Source organism: Hyperolius riggenbachi, chromosome 8, assembly GCF_040937935.1.
Source record: "Hyperolius riggenbachi isolate aHypRig1 chromosome 8, aHypRig1.pri, whole genome shotgun sequence".
Classification (NCBI taxonomy): Eukaryota; Metazoa; Chordata; class Amphibia; order Anura; family Hyperoliidae; genus Hyperolius; species Hyperolius riggenbachi.
In genome coordinates, this window is record NC_090653.1 from 23,337,548 (window position 1) to 23,357,157 (window position 19,610).

The 19,610-nt window shown below is 49.1% G+C and overlaps 1 protein-coding gene across 1 annotated transcript in view; it reads right to left on the minus strand.

The window, feature by feature from the left end:
• SH3BGRL (SH3 domain binding glutamate rich protein like) overlaps window positions 1-16,133 on the minus strand; it is a 52,876-nt gene extending 36,743 nt beyond the window's left edge. Inside the window, exon 1 of the mRNA XM_068250058.1 lies at window positions 15,751-16,133. Coding sequence (XP_068106159.1) covers window positions 15,751-15,795 — 45 coding nt within the window. The 5' untranslated portion in view covers window positions 15,796-16,133. The remainder of the gene's footprint in view (window positions 1-15,750) is intronic.
• Between the last annotated feature and the right edge of the window lie 3,477 nt (window positions 16,134-19,610).

The following is a 19,610-nucleotide window of genomic DNA, read 5'->3' on the forward strand; positions in this document are numbered from 1 at the left end:
GGTTTCAGGCTGAAATCGGTTCACAATCTGTTTGCAGTAAAGGTAGCCATACGATTCCTCTCTGATCAGATTCGATCAGAGAGGGATCTATCTGTTGGTCGAATCTGATGGCAAATCGACCAGTGTATGGCTACCTTAATGGTCCAATAATGCATATAGATAAGATTTCCAATAGATTTCAGAATGCATTATTGGAAATCTGTTCCTAGTGTGTGACACACATCAGATAGATTCCACTTGACAGGCATCTGACAGAAATCTATCTGATGGTCGAATCTGCTGCAAATCTATAAGTGTATATGGCCACATTTAGACCGTAACATATGCTGTGATTTGCTCTCCCTGTCTGGGCACGCCCTCCAGAACACTAATGCAAACATAGGATGTTTAGATTACTTTCCTGGGAGTAAGGAGACAGGTGTGAGTATCATGCTTGTCTCCTGTGTGAGTCAGTCTGCAGCAGCACATATCACGCGTCTCTCCTGTGTGAGTCAGTCTGCAGCAGCACATATCACGCGTCTCTCCTGTGTGAGTCAGTCTGCAGCAGCACATATCACGCGTCTCTCCTGTGTGAGACGCGTGATATGTGCTGCTGCAGACTGACTCACACAGGAGAGACGCGTGATATGTGCTGCTGCAGACTGACTCACACAGGAGAGACGCGTGATATGTGCTGCTGCAGACTGACTCACACAGGAGAGACGCGTGATATGTGCTGCTGCAGACTGACTCACACAGGAGAGACGCGTGATATGTGCTGCTGCAGACTGACTCACACAGGAGAGACGCGTGATATGTGCTGCTGCAGACTGACTCACACAGGAGAGACGCGTGATATGTGCTGCTGCAGACTGACTCACACAGGAGAGGCGCGTGATATGTGCTGCTGCAGACTGACTCACACAGGAGAGACGCGTGATATGTGCTGCTGCAGACTGACTCACACAGGAGAGACGCGTGATATGTGCTGCTGCAGACTGACTGACACAGGAGAGACGCGTGATATGCGCTGCTGCAGACTGACTCACACAGGAGAGACGCGTGATATGCGCTGCTGCAGACTGACTCACACAGGAGAGACGCGTGATATGCGCTGCTGCAGACTGACTCACACAGGAGAGACGCGTGATATGTGCTGCTGCAGACTGACTCACACAGGAGAGACGCGTGATATGTGCTGCTGCAGACTGACTCACACAGGAGAGACGCGTGATATGTGCTGCTGCAGACTGACTCACACAGGAGAGACGCGTGATATGTGCTGCTGCAGACTGACTCACACAGGAGAGACGCGTTATATGTGCTGCTGCAAACTGACTCACACAGGAGAGACGCGTGATATGTGCTGCTGCAGACTGACTCACACAGGAGAGACGCGTGATATGTGCTGCTGCAGACTGACTCACACAGGAGAGACGCGTGATATGTGCTGCTGCAGACTGACTCACACAGGAGAGACGCGTGATATGTGCTGCTGCAGACTGACTGACACAGGAGAGACGCGTGATATGCGCTGCTGCAGACTGACTCACACAGGAGAGACGCGTGATATGTGCTGCTGCAGACTGACTTACACAGGAGAGACGCGTTATATGTGCTGCTGCAAACTGACTCACACAGGAGAGACGCGTGATATGTGCTGCTGCAGACTGACTCAGTTTGCAGCAGCACATATAACGCGTCTCTCCTGTGTAAGTCAGTCTGCAGCAGCACATATCACGCGTCTCTCCTGTGTGAGTCAGTCTGCAGCAGCGCATATCACGCGTCTCTCCTGTGTCAGTCAGTCTGCAGCAGCACATATCACGCGTCTCTCCTGTGTGAGTCAGTCTGCAGCAGCACATATCACGCGTCTCTCCTGTGTGAGTCAGTCTGCAGCAGCACATATCACGCGTCTCTCCTGTGTGAGTCAGTCTGCAGCAGCACATATCACGCGTCTCTCCTGTGTGAGTCAGTTTGCAGCAGCACATATAACGCGTCTCTCCTGTGTGAGTCAGTCTGCAGCAGCACATATCACGCGTCTCTCCTGTGTGAGTCAGTCTGCAGCAGCGCATATCACGCGTCTCTCCTGTGTGAGTCAGTCTGCAGCAGCACATATCACGTGTCTCTCCTGTGTGAGTCAGTCTGCAGCAGCGCATATCACGCGTCTCTCCTGTGTGAGTCAGTTTGCAGCAGCACATATAACGCGTCTCTCCTGTGTAAGTCAGTCTGCAGCAGCACATATCACGCGTCTCTCCTGTGTGAGTCAGTCTGCAGCAGCACATATCACGTGTCTCTCCTGTGTGAGTCAGTCTGCAGCAGCGCATATCACGCGTCTCTCCTGTGTGAGTCAGTCTGCAGCAGCGCATATCACGCGTCTCTCCTGTGTGAGTCAGTCTGCAGCAGCACATATCACACGTGTCTCCTGTGTGAGTCAGTCTGCAGCAGCACATATCACACATGTCTCCTGTGTGAGTCAGTCTGCAGCAGCACATATCACACATGTCTCCTGTGTGAGTCAGTCTGCAGCAGCACATATCACACGTGTCTCCTGTGTGAGTCAGTCTGCAGCAGCGCATATCACGCGTCTCTCCTGTGTGAGTCAGTGTGCAGCAGCACATTAAACTGCAAATACATTTATCATTTGCTTTTATTCTGTTGGCTTAGGGAATCAGGTATGGTGGCCTTCCCACTGGGTGTCATGGGGGGCTGTACACAGAATACAATAATGAGCAACAGGGGGAGCTGTAATCCCATTCAATTACAGCGTGAAGGCGACTATGTAGAGCGGAGGGGGTTAGGTTGCGGCACCAGCACGCACCCTGTAGTCCTGCAATATGATATCTAAATTATGTGTCGGGGTTCAAAGGGACTGGTGGCAATCAAATTGTCGGATTAAATGTGGCCATACACGTTACAATCAAACCGATCGATTTTCACCTTTTTTCAATTAAAAAGGATCCAGTGTAGAAAAAATTGAAAATAATTTTTTCCATTCGAGAAAATGTGTTGGAAAAATCACATTTTTTTCAGATCAGTTTATTATTAGGGCCAGTTTCCACGCAAATCGCAGACATTTTCCGCATGAGAGTTTGGATGCAGAAACGCAGCCTATTGAAATGGATAAGCTGCGTGTGAATCGCTTGCAGGAAAAAGGATGCAGTGTTTGTAGTTTGTAGGCAGACGCAGTTTTTTCACAAATTCAACCAAATCCCCATAGATTTGCATGGCGCTTCTATAGCGATTCGGAGGAATTGGCATCAGCACGGAGGCCTTGACCGTTACAGAAAGAAACACGGCACCCCAGTGGAAACACAGCCTATGTGTATGGTCTATCAGTGATAGGCAAACTAGGCCCTCCAGCTGTTAAGGAACTACAAATCCCACAATGCATTGCAGGAGTCTGACATCCACAGTCATGATTCATAAAGGCAAATGCATTGTGGGACTTGTAGTTCCTTCACAGCTGGAGAGCCAAGTTTGCAGATCCCTTATTGGTTTGATTTTTCTGATTATTCAATGAAGCAGAAAAATCAGATTCCTCTAGTCCAGGGGTGTCAAATTCAAATACAAAGTGGGACAAAATTGTACACAGGGACCAAATCATGGGCCAACCTCAATGTCTACTGGCCAATCACTTCCCTTATAAAGTTCTCTGGTGTCTAGTGGTCCTCCCTCCCCTATACAGTTCCCTGGTGTCTAGAGACTCCCACCTTCCCCTATACAGTTCCCTAATGTTTAGTGCGTTCCTCTACCTCCTCCATGTGGCTTCCCTGGTGTTCCAGGGCTTCACCTGCAGTATAGCTTCCCTGGTGGTCTATAGTGGGCCAAACATAATGTAAGGTGGGGAAATCACTTGAGGGCCAAATGTAATGGCTCGAAGGGCCAGATTTGGCCCGTGGGCCTGAGTTTGACATGTATGCTCTGGTCGAAAAAAAAAATTGTTATAGTATATAGCCATCTCTTTAGTCCAACACTATGATTTTATCCGGCAGTGGTTCCCCCTAGCGGCAGCCAGGTTTTGCTGCGTTCAGCTATGTCTGACATTGGACCTATGCTGGAAGAGACCGAAGTCATGTTGGTACGAACAACATTCTTACTTTTAAGTGCAGTATAGTAAAGCAACCACAAGATGTCACTGTCTGTAGAATGATGGGAAGATCTCTATGGGATTGTTATTTCCTGTATTCTCTATATTCTATGTAAGCTGCATTGCCTGATGGTGGTGTAGGATATATCTCTGCATGTTTTTCTTCAGTAAAGAGTTCTAACTTGTTATACTTGGTGCCCGCCTGTGAGTACAGAACACTCTGCTACATCATGTCGGACATAGTCCACCATAGGACTGGAAGTAGTTAAAGGACAACTGAAGTGAGAGGTATATGGAGGCTGCCATATTTATTTCCTTTTAAGCAATACCAGTTGCCTGGCTGCCCTGCTGATCCTCTGCCTCTAATACTTTTAGCCATAGCCCCTGAACAAGCATGAGGCAGATCAGGTGTTTCTGACATTGTTAGATCTGACAAGATTAGCTGCATGCTTGTGTCTGGTGTAGTTCAGACACTACTGCAGCCAAAGAGATCAGCAGGACAGCCAGGCAACTGGTATTGTTTATATTCTTTTTTCTTCAGTTGCCCTTTAATTAGAGTAATTGGCCGTAAATCACCCACTCGGCAGACTGGTCAAATCACATGACCCTCGCAGTATCACATGACCTCACAGTGACAGTGGCGTCACCCACACTGTCCCACGTGATCCGCCTTCTCGTTGGTCCCAACAACCCAATAATAGAGTCATCACCCGCGATCCCTCCCAGCAGCTCATAACCATCTCATCAGCATCATGACCGGGACACATCAAAGTCCCACAGAGGTATTATAGCTTCCTGCATCTCCTCACTAATGTCACCAGCTACAATAACAGAGAGAGAAGCTGCTTCCGCCCAGCCTGGCCTGTGTGCACCGCTGACAGTAAATATGTCATCTGCTGTCATTGTCACACGCAGTCAGGAGGCAATAAAGCGTAAGAGGTCAGGCCAATCCAATCAAAAATCATCTGTGACATCGCTGCAGCGCCGAACAGGAAACACTCGGTCCGTCAGCGTCACTCTGCCCCACTCTCCCATTTCTCTATCATTTATTAATATTTAGTACTTATATAGCGCCGACATCTTACGCAGCGCTGTACAGAGGATATATTCTCACTTAACTGTCCCTCAGAGGGGCTCACAATCTAATCCCTACCATAGTCTTAAGCCTCATCTACACGATACAATTCCACGAGCGATCGGATTCGATTGGATCAATTAAATCCGACATGTCCGATCGGGACAGTGTGGTCGATTTTGCATTGATAACTAACAAATCGATCACACAATCCATCGAGTCCTGATCGGACATGTTGGATTTAATCAATCCGATCAATCGCACGTGGAATTGTATCGTGTAGATAAGGCTTTAGGTCTATGTATGTATCGTGTAGTGTGTGTATTGTAGTCTAGGGCCAATTTTAAGGGGAAGCCAATTCACTTATCTGTAAGTTTTTGGGATATGGGAGGAAACCGAGTACCTGGAGGAAACCCACGCAGATACGGGGAGAACATACAAACCCCTTGCAGATGTTGACCTGGATGGGGTTCAAATCGAGGACCCAGCACTGCAAGGCGAACCACTAACCACTACGCCACCGTGCTGCTCATTAACAACTCTCGGGCTACATTTCCACTGTAGTGTGCAATTTTCACATTCCCCCAAAAAAGTACGCAATTTTCTGATTGGCAGAAATTTGCATGTAAATTTGTACGCGTTTTTATGCAAATTTAATCCAAATTAACAATCTGTCTATTTACACCTTAGTCATGAATGCTGACAACTTCCTATAACTAGGGCTGTGGAGTCGGAGTTGAGGAGTGGGAGTAATTTTGGGTATCCAGAGTTGGTGATTTCATAAACTGAGGAGTCGGAAGTCGGAGTCGGATGATTTTGTACAAAATCCACAGCCCTGGTAAGTATTAGACTAAGGAGTCGGAGTCGAGGAGTCGGAGTTGGAAGATTTTTGTACCGACTCCACAGCTCTGCCTGTAACCGTGCATTTAATAAGAATTTTCGCACCAATAACTTGAAAATTCGCATTGCTATCTGACGCAATTGCAAAGCATTATACGCAAATCGTGGCCGATAAGTGTAAAATATCCAAACAAATTAAGCAGGGCCGCAGACTTGTTTTTTTTTTTCGCATACAAATGGTTACGAAAATTTGCATTACATGGAAACGGCCCCAAACACTACCATTTGTTGCTAAACTAATGCAAATATTTTATGTGGAAAATCTAATACAAAACACTTAGCCTCAAAGCAAATGTGCACTGGAATAATAATAAAAAAACAACATAAAAAACGAACCACGATGGAGTGTATGGCTACCTAATCTGTTGGCCTTCATGCTAAAGGGATGTGGTAAGAAGATTGTATGGTGTATGGCCACCTGATCACACTGATCACATGCTGCATGGTAAGGGCATGTTTACACTATCAGTGTTTGCTGATTTTTTTTTTTAAGCACTGGCGATTTTGCAAATCGCCCTAAAATCGCTTGTGTAATGATTTCCTATGACAGTGTTCACATGTGAGCATTCTGATTTTATTAAAATCGCAAACGTGCTACATGTACCATTTTCTGAGCGCTTTGGCTCAGCGGAAGGTAGAGGGAAATCGCAAAGTGCTTGAAAAACGCTTTGTATAGCAATTTCCCGAGAGCTTTCATGAATAAATACACTGGGCTTGATTCACAAAAGAGTGCTAACTGTCAGCACGGCCGTTTTCGCGCAAATTTTCGCGTATGCGAGCGATCGCGAATTTTCGTGTGCAATTAAACGTTTTCGCGCACAAACGCAAACTTTCGCGGCGAAGTCGTTATCATTTGCACGCAAAAACAATAACGATTCAGCGTCTGCGCGCAAAAACGTTTAATTGCGTGAGAAAATTTGCGCGAAAACGGCCGTGCTAACAGTTGGCACTCTTTTGTGAATCAAGCCCATTGCATTTATTCATTTCCGGTTTAAAGAGTTCACTTCCTGACTAACGTCAGGAAGTGAAAAAATCCACTGCGCCACAAAAGCGCTTCTCTAAGCGCAAATCGCAAGGAAAAGCTCTTCAAAAAAATCACAGTACAAATCGCTCAACGCTTGCGATACCGCTGCCGATTTTGTAATGTGAACAAGGCCTAAGTGTGCGATGCACATGTCGTTGCAATTTGATTACAGCTGGACCAATCACATGGAGCTGCAGCGTATAAACACTGGCCCGGCTCCAGGCCGCACGCAAACCGCAACATTTGCATTCACTTAGCTAAATTTGCAATTTGATTTACATCTCTATAGTTCAGCAAATCAAGTTTGTTTGCATCTTGTTAGGTGGGGAGCTAGCTATAGGGATAAATGACTTACATACATGCAGAGCCGGGACAAAGTCCTCCAGCACCCAAGGCTGAGACAGCAAAGTGCGCCCCTCCATCCCTCCCACCCCAGACGTCCGTCACACACTGATTGCTGTTAGACTAAGAGGCGCCCCAGAGCCCCCAACCTCCCCAACACCTTAATCTCTAGTTATCTGGCTTGCAGTCACTGCCATGTATCCCCTTTTCTTATTTCTCTCTGCTTCAAACACAATAGAGGAATGATAGCTGAGTGAGTTGTGCACCCCCTCCTACACTGCGCCCTAAGGCTGGAGCCTCTCTCGCCTCTGCCCCTCCCTGCACCCCCTTCCCCTCCTACACTGCGCCCTGAGGCTGGAGCCTTTCTCGCCTCTGCCTCAGCCCGGCCCTGCGCCCCCTCCTACACTGCGCCCTGAGGCTGGAGCCTCTCTCGCCTCTGCCTCGGCCCAGCGCCCCCTCCTACACTGCGCCCTGAGGCTGGAGCCTCTCTTGCCTCTTCCCAGCCCTGCACCCCCTCCTACACTGCGCCCTGAGGCTGGAGCCTCTCTTGCCTCTGCCCCGCACCCCCTCCTACACTGCGCCCCGAGGCTGGAGCCTCTCTTGCCTCAGCCCGGCCCTGCGCCCCCTCCTACACTGCGCCCTGAGGCTGGAGCCTCTCTTGCCTCAGCCCGGCCCTGCGCCCCCTCCTACACTGCGCCCTGAGGCTGGAGCCTCTCTCGCCTCGGCCCTGCCCTGCGCCCCCTCCTACACTGCGCCCTGAGGCTGGAGCCTCTCTCGCCTCGGCCCTGCCCTGCGCCCCCTCCTACACTGCGCCCTGAGGCTGGAGCCTCTCTTGCCTCAGCCCGGCCCTGCGCCCCCTCCTACACTACGCCCTGAGGCTGGAGCCTCTCTTGCCTCAGCCCGGCCCTGCGCCCCCTCCTACACTGCGCCCTGAGGCTGGAGCCTCTCTTGCCTCAGCCCGGCCCTGCGCCCCCTCCTACACTGCGCCCTGAGGCTGGAGCCTCTCTCGCCTCTGCCTCAGCCCTGCGCCCCCTCCTACACTGCGCCCTGAGGCTGGAGCCTCTCTTGCCTCAGCCCGGCCCTGCGCCCCCTCCTACACTGCGCCCTGAGGCTGGAGCCTCTCTTGCCTCAGCCCGGCCCTGCGCCCCCTCCTACACTGCGCCCTGAGGCTGGAGCCTCTCTTGCCTCAGCCCGGCCCTGCGCCCCCTCCTACACTGCGCCCCGAGCCTGGAGCCTCTCTCGCCTCTGCCTCAGCCCTGCACCCCCTCCTACACTGCGCCCTGAGGCTGGAGCCTCTCTTGCCTCTGCCTCAGCCCTGCGCCCCCTCCTACACTGCGCCCTGAGGCTGGAGCCTCTCTCGCCTCTGCCTCAGCCCTGCGCCCCCTCCTACACTGTGCCCTGAGGCTGGAGCCTCTCTTGCCTCTGTCTCAGCCCTGCGCCCCCTCCTACACTGCGCCCTGAGGCTGGAGCCTCTCTCGCCTCTGTCTCAGCCCTGCGCCCCCTCCTACACTGCGCCCTGAGGCTGGAGCCTCTCTCGCCTCTGCCTCTGCCCTGCGCCCCCTCCTACACTGCGCCCTGAGGCTGGAGCCTCTCTCGCCTCTGTCTCAGCCCTGCGCCCCCTCCTACACTGCGCCCTGAGGCTGGAGCCTCTCTTGCCTCAGCCCGGCCCTGCACCCCCTCCTACACTGTGCCCTGAGGCTGGAGCCTCTCTTGCCTCAGCCCGGCCCTGCGCCCCCTCCTACACTGCGCCCTGAGGCTGGAGCCTCTCTCGCCTCTGCCTCGACCCAGCCCTGCATATATGACTGATGTACAGATCTATGTAAATACAGTATATGTAATTTTCTACTGAAAAATGTAAGAGAACTCTAACTGTATTAAAAAAAAAAACACACTGCATGACGCTGGCATGGCGTTTTTTTTCTTCTGGGGCACAGCAGAGCGCAGGGGGGGGGGCACAGCATAGTAACAGAGGCTGGTCCTTGTATACAGAAGCAGCCTCTGTGTCCTAATAGCATTCTTACAACCCACCTCAGGTTCTCTTTAATGTAATTTGGGCTCTGTCTTCTGATTTAAATTACTGTCTGAGCGCCGTCATATCCATAATTCCTATTTTGGCCTATGGTGGTGCCAGCTGTGCCGAAATCTCCGGCACCGGTTTCCGTTGCTTCGCCACAGCCCTGGTATTAGACTGAATGCCAATTCACACTGGTGCGGTATTTTACCGCAGCCTAACGCTAGGGCAATAATAGTTTATGGGCCATATCACACTACACGCGATGCACCCGAAGACCCTAATCTAACGCGAGCGCATAACTACATTACCATGCGCCTCCTGCGGTGACCTGGAAGTCATGTAAGTCTATGGCGATGCGTGTTTTTTAGAATGACCGCCGCAAGTTTAGCACATTGCGCATGCGTGGAAGTGATTTTAGCAATTGGCCACAGGAAGTGAGCGTCACTTCCTGTTTGGCCGGCTGCCAGACGGGGATTACCATATACTAACGCGGTAATCCTCGAAGGCCTGTTTTCGGCAGTGCGGTCCCCGGACCACACTATACTACTGCCAATACGCAGTGTGAAAGCGGCCTAAGGAGTTGGAGAGATTTTGGGCACGTGCCTACAGGCGGCCGATGAAGGAAAGGCGGCTCACTCCCCTCCCCCCGGCACCTCCCTCCCTCCTTCCCTATGCAGAGTCCTGATGAGAGAGGTTACGCACCCTGCTCTCAGCATTCCACTGGCGAGATCTCCCTTCAGTCAGGAGCAAGTTAATACTAAGGGTACTGCTGGCTATCCTTTGCTAAGGGGCACCTGTAGCAACCTATAATGGGTAAGGGAGAAGTGACAGCTGGGACAACCAGCACATTTGGGGTTCGGTGGGGGTTTGTAGGTACATGGAGGGCGGAGTCTAGGGTGCCAGGACATCTGTGCCTACAGGCTCCTGTGATGTAAATCCGGCCCTGGGTGGTTTCATAAACTGAGGAGTCGGAAGATTTCTGTACCGACTCCACAGTCCTGAATTACATGCCAAGGAGCAATCCCAGTGGGCCTCAGCCCTACCAATGATTTCTCTATGCGCTCTCTATACACATATGGACAGCTGCTCACACAAGGCTGCTATTTCCGGCCAATCTCTGAACAGCGCCCAGGGGAGATCTCAGAGACCAGCCCAGCCAAGCTCACTCCAAACATCTGCACTATGAGCGACATACAAGGAAGGTGAAATGGCGTAAGCAGCATGGCCCCCCTTCAGGCCTGGCACTGCCAATACAGGGCTAGTGCTCTGCCTGCTGCAATAATAGAGACAGCACATTAGTAAGGGCATGCCACCTCTGCTGGGAATTGGCTCCCAACAACCGCTACCAGACGTCTGAGCGGCCGGAGCTGGCTGTATATTGGAGAAAGGCGTTTACCGCTGTATTCATAGGATTGCATGACGCAATCACCTTAGTAGATATAAAAATAGCATCAGTACAAAATGCCAGCATATTTCAATAACTGAATGACATGTAGATTCCAAACTCAAGACAAACAATCAGAGCGTGATACCAGCGGGGAGGGGAGGCTCATATGGCTGCTAAGTGGCTGGAAATCCTACTGTGCAGCACTGGAGAACCAGGTTCACAATCCAGCCTGGGCCCCGACTGCATGGAGTTTGTATACTATCCCTGTGCATAGGTTCCAGGGCTGTGGAGTCGGTACAAAAATCTTCCGACTCCAACTCCTCAGTTTCTGAAACCACGACTCCGACTCCGGGTACCCAAAATTGCTCAGACTCCGACTCCTCGACTCCGACTCCTTAGTCTAATACTTAACATGGCTGTGGATTTTGTACAAAAATCATACGACTCCGACTCTAACTCCTCTGTTTCTGAAACCACGACTCCAACTCCGACTCCGGGTGCCCAAAATTGCCTCGACTCAGACTCCGACTCCAACTCCACAGCCCTGATAGGTTCCCTTTGGGGTTTTTCTCCCCACATCCTAATAATATCCTGGTAGGTTAATTAGGTTCCCCTAAATTGATTTTAAACTACAGAAGATAAATTAGAGTGTGAGTCCCTCTGAGGACAGTCAGTGACATGCCTATGTACTCTGTAATGTGCTGCAGAAGATGTCAGTGCTATATACATACATAATAATAATAATATGGTAGGACATTACACTATGACTATGGTAGGATTAGATTGTGAGCTCCTCTGAGGGCAGTCAGTGACATGACTATGTACTCTGTAATGTGCTGCAGAAGATGTCAGTGCTATATAAATACATAATAATAATATGGTAGGACATTACACTACGACTATGGTAGGATTATATTGTGAGCTCCTCTGAGGACAGTCAGTGACATGACTATGTACTCTGTACAGTGCTGCAGAAGATGTCAGTGCTATATAAATACATAATAATAATATGGGAGGACATTAGACTATGACTATGGTAGGATTATATTGTGAGCTCCTCTGAGGACAGTCAGTGACATGACAATGTACTCTGTAATGTGCTGCAGGTGATGTCAGTGCTATATAAATACATAATAATAATAATATGGGAGGACATTAGACTATGACTATGGTAGGATTAGATTGTGAGCTCCTCTGAGGACAGTCAGTGACATGACTATGTACTCTGTAATGTGCTACAGAAGATGTCAGTGCTATATAAATACATAATAATAATATGGGAGGACATTAGACTATGACTATGGTAGGATTAGATTGTGAGCTCCTCTGAGGACAGTCAGTGACATGACTATGTACTCTGTAATGTGCTACAGAAGATGTCAGTGCTATATAAATACATAATAATAATATGGGAGGACATTAGACTATGACTATGGTAGGATTAGATTGTGAGCTCCTCTGAGGACAGTCAGTGACGTGACTATGTACTCTGTAATGTGCTGCAGAAGATGTCAGTGCTATATAAATACATAATAATAATATGGTAGGACATCAGACTATGACTATGGTAGGATTAGATTGTGAGCTCCTCTGAGGACAGTTAGTGACATGACTATGTACACTGTAATGTGCTGCAGAAGATGTCAGTGCTATAAAAGAATAATAATATGGTAGGGCATTAGACTATGACTATGGTAGGATTAGATTGTGAGCTCCTCTGAGGACAATCAGTGACATGACTATGTACTCTGTAATGTGCTGCAGGAGATGTCAGTGCTATATAAATACATAATAATAATATGATAGGACATTACACTATGACTATGGTAGGATTATATTGTGAGCTCCTCTGAGGACAGTCAGTGACATGACTATGTACTCTGTAATGTGCTACAGAAGATGTCAGTGTTATATAAATACATAATAATAATATGGTAGAACATTAGGCTATGACTATAGTAGGATTAGATTGGGAGCTCCTCTGAGGACAGTCAGTGACATGACAATGTACTCTGTAAAGTGCTGCAGGAGATGTCAGTGCTTTATAGATACATAATAATAATACTATGGTAGGACATTCGTTTGTGGTTTGATAGTTTGTATACTATCCCTGCGCATAGGTTCCCTTTGGTTTTTTTTCTCCCCATATCCCAATAATATCCTGGTAGGTTAATTAGGTTCCCCTAAATTGATTTTAAACTACAGAAGATAAATTAGATGGTGAGCCCCTCTGAGGACAGTCAGTGACATGAGTATGTACTCTGCAAAGTGCTGCAGAAGATGTCAGTGCTATATAAATACATAATAATAATAACATGGTAGGACATTAGACTATGAGGGCCTGTTTCCACTACACGCAGATTCTGCATGCAGAAAACTGACTCCAAATGAATGTCTATGGGCCTGTTTCCACTGAACGCGATTTTTCTGATGCAGATTTCCCATAGGCATTCATTGGAGTCAATTTTCTGCATGCAGAATCTGCGTGTAGTGGAAACAGGCCCTCACTATGGAAGGATTAGATTGTGAGCTCCTCTGAGGACAGTCAGTGACATGACTATGTACTGTGTAAAGTGCTATAGAAATAAATGCAAAGCAACAGTCACAGTTGGATCTTCATTTCTTTCCATTCCACAAATAAAAAACAATCGATACCTCTGTAAAACCAATCGTTTCAAAACTCTATCAGACTGGAAAGTTCTATCAGATAGGACGGATTACAGAATCACAACCTGGGAGCATCAGGTTACTTGGCAATAGTCCACGCAAGTTTTGTTACAATTTCAATGCAAATTAAACTGGATGCAATCCAAATTGGCAACAACAGCACTGGATCTGTCCAATCCCACGCTGCCTCTGACCTGCAGATGTACATCCCTCTCGCTACAGTTGTCCTTTAATAGAGAGAACCTGATCCAGAGGCTTCCACCATCCTCCTCCACCGGCCTGTTCCAGCGCCGTCCCCTCTGCAAACCCATGGACAGCCGTTGTGGATGGCTCGTGCATGCACCGCAGCACAGACCTGATCAGGCTCAGCATTGGCAGCCATTGTGGATGGCTCGTGCATGCGCAGCAGCACAGACCTGATGGGGCTCAGCATTGATAGCCGTTGTTGATGGCTCGTGCATGCGCAGCAGCACAGACCCGATGGGGCTCAGCATTGACAGCGGTTGTGGATGGCTCGTGCATGTGCAGTAAGCACAGATCTGATCGGGCTCAGCATTGATAGCCGTTGTGGATGGCTCGTGCATGCACCGCAGCACAGACCTGATGGGGCTCAGCATTGGCAGCCATTGTGGATGGCTCGTGCATGAGCAGCTGAACAGACCCAATGGGGCTCAGCATTGACAGCCGTTGTTGATGGCTCGTGCATGCGCAGCAGCACAGACCTGATCAGGCTCAGCATTGACAGCGGTTGTGGATGGCTCATGCATGCGCAGCAGCACAGACCTGATCGGGGTCAGTATTGACAACCATTGTGGATGGCTCGTGCATGCGCAGCTGAACAGACCCAATGGGGCTCAGCATTGACAGCCGTTGTTGATGGCTCGTGCATGCGCAGCAGCACAGACCTGATCAGGCTCAGCATTGACAGCCGTTGTGGATGGCTCATGCATGCGCAGCAGCACAGACCTGATCAGGCTCAGCATTGACAGCGGTTGTGGATGGCTCATGCATGCGCAGCAGCACAGACCTGATCGGGGTCAGTATTGACAACCATTGTGGATGGCTCGTGCATGCGCAGCTGAACAGACCCAATGGGGCTCAGCATTGACAGCCGTTGTTGATGGCTCGTGCATGCGCAGCAGCACAGACCTGATCGGGGTCAGTATTGACAGCGGTTGTGGATGGTTCATGCATGCGCAGCAGCACAGACCTGATCGGGGTCAGTATTGACAACCATTGTGGATGGCTCGTGCATGCGCAGCTGAACAGACCCAATGGGGCTCAGCATTGACAGCGGTTGTGGATGGCTCATGCATGCGCAGCAGCACAGACCTGATCGGGGTCAGTATTGACAACCATTGTGGATGGCTCGTGCATGCGCAGCTGAACAGACCCAATGGGGCTCAGCATTGACAGCCGTTGTTGATGGCTCGTGCATGCGCAGCAGCACAGACCTGATCAGGCTCAGCATTGACAGCCGTTGTGGATGGCTCATGCATGCGCAGCAGCACAGACCTGATCGGGGTCAGTATTGACAACCATTGTGGATGGCTCGTGCATGCGCAGCAGAACAGACCCAACAGGGCTCAGCATTGACAGCCGTTGTGGATGGCTCGTGCATGCGCAGCAGCACAGACCTGATCAGGCTCAGCATTGACAGCCGTTGTGGATGGCTCATGCATGCGCAGCAGCACAGACCTGATCGGGGTCAGTATTGACAACCATTGTGGATGGCTCGTGCATGCGCAGCAGAACAGACCCAACGGGGCTCAGCATTGACAGCCGTTGTGGATGGCTCGTGCATGCGCAGCAGCACAGACCTGATCAGGCTCAGCGTGTCCATGCTACTGTACGGTCCCAGTACGGCTATGCGCCATCAAGGGTCTCAGAGCTGGAACGGTGATGAGGAGATAGTCGAGAGAAGCCCTGAGGACCCTGAGGCCTCCCTATTTCATTTCCTAACCTCAAACGTTAACTTTAAGGCAGTCCCTCATATTATATAGAAGTGGTAAGATTGTACAATCAAGATTGCATCATCAATGGGCTCCTTAATACCGTCTGAGGGGGGGGTCACTGCAGCAGACGTGCGATCAAGAGGGGCCGTATTCAGACCAAGCATCCAATAGGGAGATCTGATTAAACAAGAACTTCTCTGGCCGTGATTGGACGCTTGCAGCGGACATCGCTTCGCTTCTCTCTCTCCGGTGACCCCCGTCCTCCGGTGATTGTCGCTAATGTGGGAGATCGGGGTAGGGGGGCTGTATGCGGTACTCACCGAGGTAGAGCCGGACGAGCTGGCGATGTAGACTCTGATGACCATGCTGGATGGTGGGATGGCTGGCTGGTTGGTTGGCTGGGTGGATGGATGGCTGGTTGGTTGGCCCAGTAGACTGATGGAGATGCTAGGGTTGCCTTGGTGTGATGAGGATGAGGAGGAGGATGAGGATGATGATGATGAGGGTGATGCTGAGTTAGTCCTCTCTCCGCTGTGTCTGGTTCTCTGCTCTGCAAGCAAAGAGGAGGAGGAGGTGGTGGAGGAGTAGGAGGAGAACCTCTCTCTCTTTTTCTTCTTTTTTTTTTTTCTTCTTCAATGAACTTTATTTCAGCCAAGCACAGCAGCTCTGAGTGTCAGATTATCTCTGGGAAATTTCCAGCCTGGATGTTGTTTCTCTCTTTTCCAGCTTTGCATCTTTATTGCCTTAACCCCTTGTGCGCCAGAGAGGCCATGATGCCCAGACTCTCCTTTCTTGCGGGAATGGGAAACATTAGAATTCACCCACAGGACACAATGTAGCAAGTCTGGTCCAGGGGGGAGGGGGAGGGACAAAACTCTCTGCCATTTAACCCTTTGGGAACTCCTGGTGTAAAGTTTACCTAAACTTCCAGGATTACTTGTTAAGATAAAGCAAATATTACCAATGTTTTGTTTTTGTATATCACCGTCGTCTTTTGTGGCGCTGTACAGAGTACAGTATAGACACATCACAGCTCCCAAGTGTCACTCTTCTTTTTTTGAATAAAGTTTTCTATTGAATGTGAAGCAGGGTCTGACTCTATATTTCAAGTATCACTCTTCTGGAGCTAAATCCCTCTGTCCCTCTGTCCCTGCTGATCTGTCCACCTCTTAGGTCTGCAGCACTGTACAGAGTACATAGTCATGTCACTGACTGTCCTCAGAGGAGCTCACACTCTAATCCTACCATAGTCATAGTCTAATGTCCTACCATATTATTATTATGTATTTATATAGCACTGACATCTCCTGCAGCACTTTACAGAGTACATAGTCATGTCACTGACTGTCCTCAGAGGAGCTCACAATCTAATCCTACCATAGTCATAGTGTAATGTCCTACCATATTGTTATTATGTATTTATATAGCACTGACATCTCCTGCAGCACATTACAGAGTACATAGTCATGTCACTGACTGTCTTTAGAGGAGCTCACAGTTTAATTAACCCAGGAACATGTATAATCCCCCCACTCCTCTTTTCCAGGGAGCTGACAGTCATATTTATTCCACTCCCAGCTCAGTGGGTGTAATCAGACAGGAATGAGGATATAAGATGTAAATATGTGGAATGCCTCTCCTGGACCCGGGACAGAGTCCGCCACCTCCACCCACTGCATATGAAGTGACAGCCGTGACAATGACACCATTTACAGCGCTGATAATGTCACAGCGCTCGGCCTTTATCTCTGCAGATACTACAGAGTCCTAGGGGGTGATTTACTAGCGGAAAATTAATGGTTGCCGCCAGCCTGTGTTCACTCAAACCGTCCAATCACTGAGGAGAATCAGCAATTTATACACCAGCCTGTGTATCAGAGTCCCGCGGTATATCAGTGTCCTTGTTTTAGATATCAGCTCCCCCTTCCCCCCAGTCTGTTTTACAGTTTTCAGAGCCCCCACATTACATAGTAGGGGCCCATACTATATAGGTAGGCAGCCAGTTATAGGTGCCCCCAGTATTGATAGCTAGGTACAGTTGCCCCCAGTATAGGTTGGCCAGGTACAGTTGCCCCAGTATAGGTTGGCTAGGTACAGTTGCCCCCAGTATAGGTAGGTAGCCAGGTAAAGTTGCCCCAGTATAGGTTGGCCAGGTACAGTTGTCCCCAGTATAGGTTGGCTGGGTACAGTTGCCCCCAGTATAGGTTGGCCAGGTACAGTTGCCCCCAGTATAGGTTGGCTAAGTACAGTTGCCCCCAGTATAGGTTGGCTAGGTACAGTTGCCCCCAGTATAGGTAGGTAGCCAGGTACAGTTGCCCCAGTATAGGTTGGCCAGGTACAGTTGCCCCCAGTATAGGTAGGTAGCCAGGTACAGTTGCCCCAGTATAGGTTGGCCAGGTACAGTTGCCCCCAGTATAGGTTGGCTAAGTACAGTTGCCCCCAGTATAGGTTGGCCAGGTACAGTTGCCCCAGTATAGGTTGGCCAGGTACAGTTGCCCCCAGTATAGGTTGGCTAGGTACAGTTGCCCCCAGTACAGGTTGGCCAGGTACAGTTGCCCCCAGTATAGGTTGGCTAAGTACAGTTGCCCCCAGTATAGGTTGGCCAGGTACAGTTGCCCCAGTATAGGTTGGCCAGGTACAGTTGCCCCCAGTATAGGTTGGCTAGGTACAGTTGCCCCCAGTATAGGTTGGCTAGGTACAGTTGCCCCCAGTATAGGTTGGCCAGGTACAGTTGTCCCCAGTATAAGTTGGCTAGGTACAGTTGCCCCCAGTATAGGTAGGTAGCCAGGTACAGTTTCCCCCAGTATAAGTTGGTCAGGCAAATTTATTTCACTTCCTGTTTTTGCCTGGTGCTGCACCCAGACTTCTGCCACCTGAGGAAGTCGCCTCACTTGGCATCATGTGCAGACCGTGCCTGGCCGCTAGTTTACCTAGTAGGGCCCCCATGTGTAGACAAAAAGGGGAAATCGACAGCCCACAATAGTGGTGTATGTTATGATTTATGTTGATAGGAAATTCTTTGTGTGTAATACTCACAAAGCTGGGTCACCACTAAGGCAACTGCTGTACAGGCAGGTGGGGAGGCTAGACCTTTCCCTCCCCCCTCAGGTTAAGAATTCGCTCTCTGTAGTTAAGAAGAAAGGGGAGGCACCCCTCCACCAAGACTGGACACAACTTACAGACAATAGAAAAACGGTTACTCGTTTATACTGCCTGATGAAGCGGGAAATACATGCGAAACGTGTCGCATTGTGAAATGTTCAATCAAGTTTTTCTACCTGAATCTGACATTTCGAGTCATCAGTGGGGAGGCAAGTCCACCACTACCTCCCATTTATAAACTGCTTTTAGTGTGTATTATAATTTTTTGTATATTATCATTTCTGGTGCCTCTGTTCTATCTGCTAGTAAGGCCCTCAGTTTACATAGGAGAGCTCCGGGCTTACATAGTAGCAATCCTGTAATGGCTCAAGGTACACACCTATTGCCCTGAGGATTATGTCAGGTGACATATTGCTGAGCTGTACGTTTAGTCCTGTTTCCTGAAGTGACAGGTTCAGCGATTAGTATGTAACCCTCATCATGTGATCTGGAGGCTGCAAAGTGTCCCATAATCCCCAGATGGGAGCCCCTTACCACCCCACTATCCCCCTAACGCCAACACCTCCCCCTCCTGACATCTCCTCTATTCTACTTCATCTATCCTGTTGGTAGTATCAACACGGTTACTTTAACCACTTCAACTCCAAGGGTTTTTCCCCTTAAAAACCAGAGCAATTTTCACCTTTCATCCCTGCGTCCATTCATCTGCCAATCATTTTATCAGTACTTATCACACTGAAATGATCTATACATTGGCACCAATTTGGGCTTTCTTTGAGTGGTACTTTTTGCTGAGAATTATTTTTTATTATTTCTCGGTTTTCGGCCATTATAGTTTTAAAATAAAACATTCTACTGTGGATAAAAGCCACACATTTTATTTGCCCATTTGTCCCGGGTATTGCAACGTTTAAAATATTTCCCTAGTACAATGTATGGCGCCAATATTTTATTTGGCAATAAAGGTGCATTTTTTCAGTTTTGCGTCCATCACTAATTACAAGCCCATAATTTTAAAAGAGCAGTAATATACCCTCTTGACAAACATATCAAAAAAGTTTAGTCCCTAAGATAACTA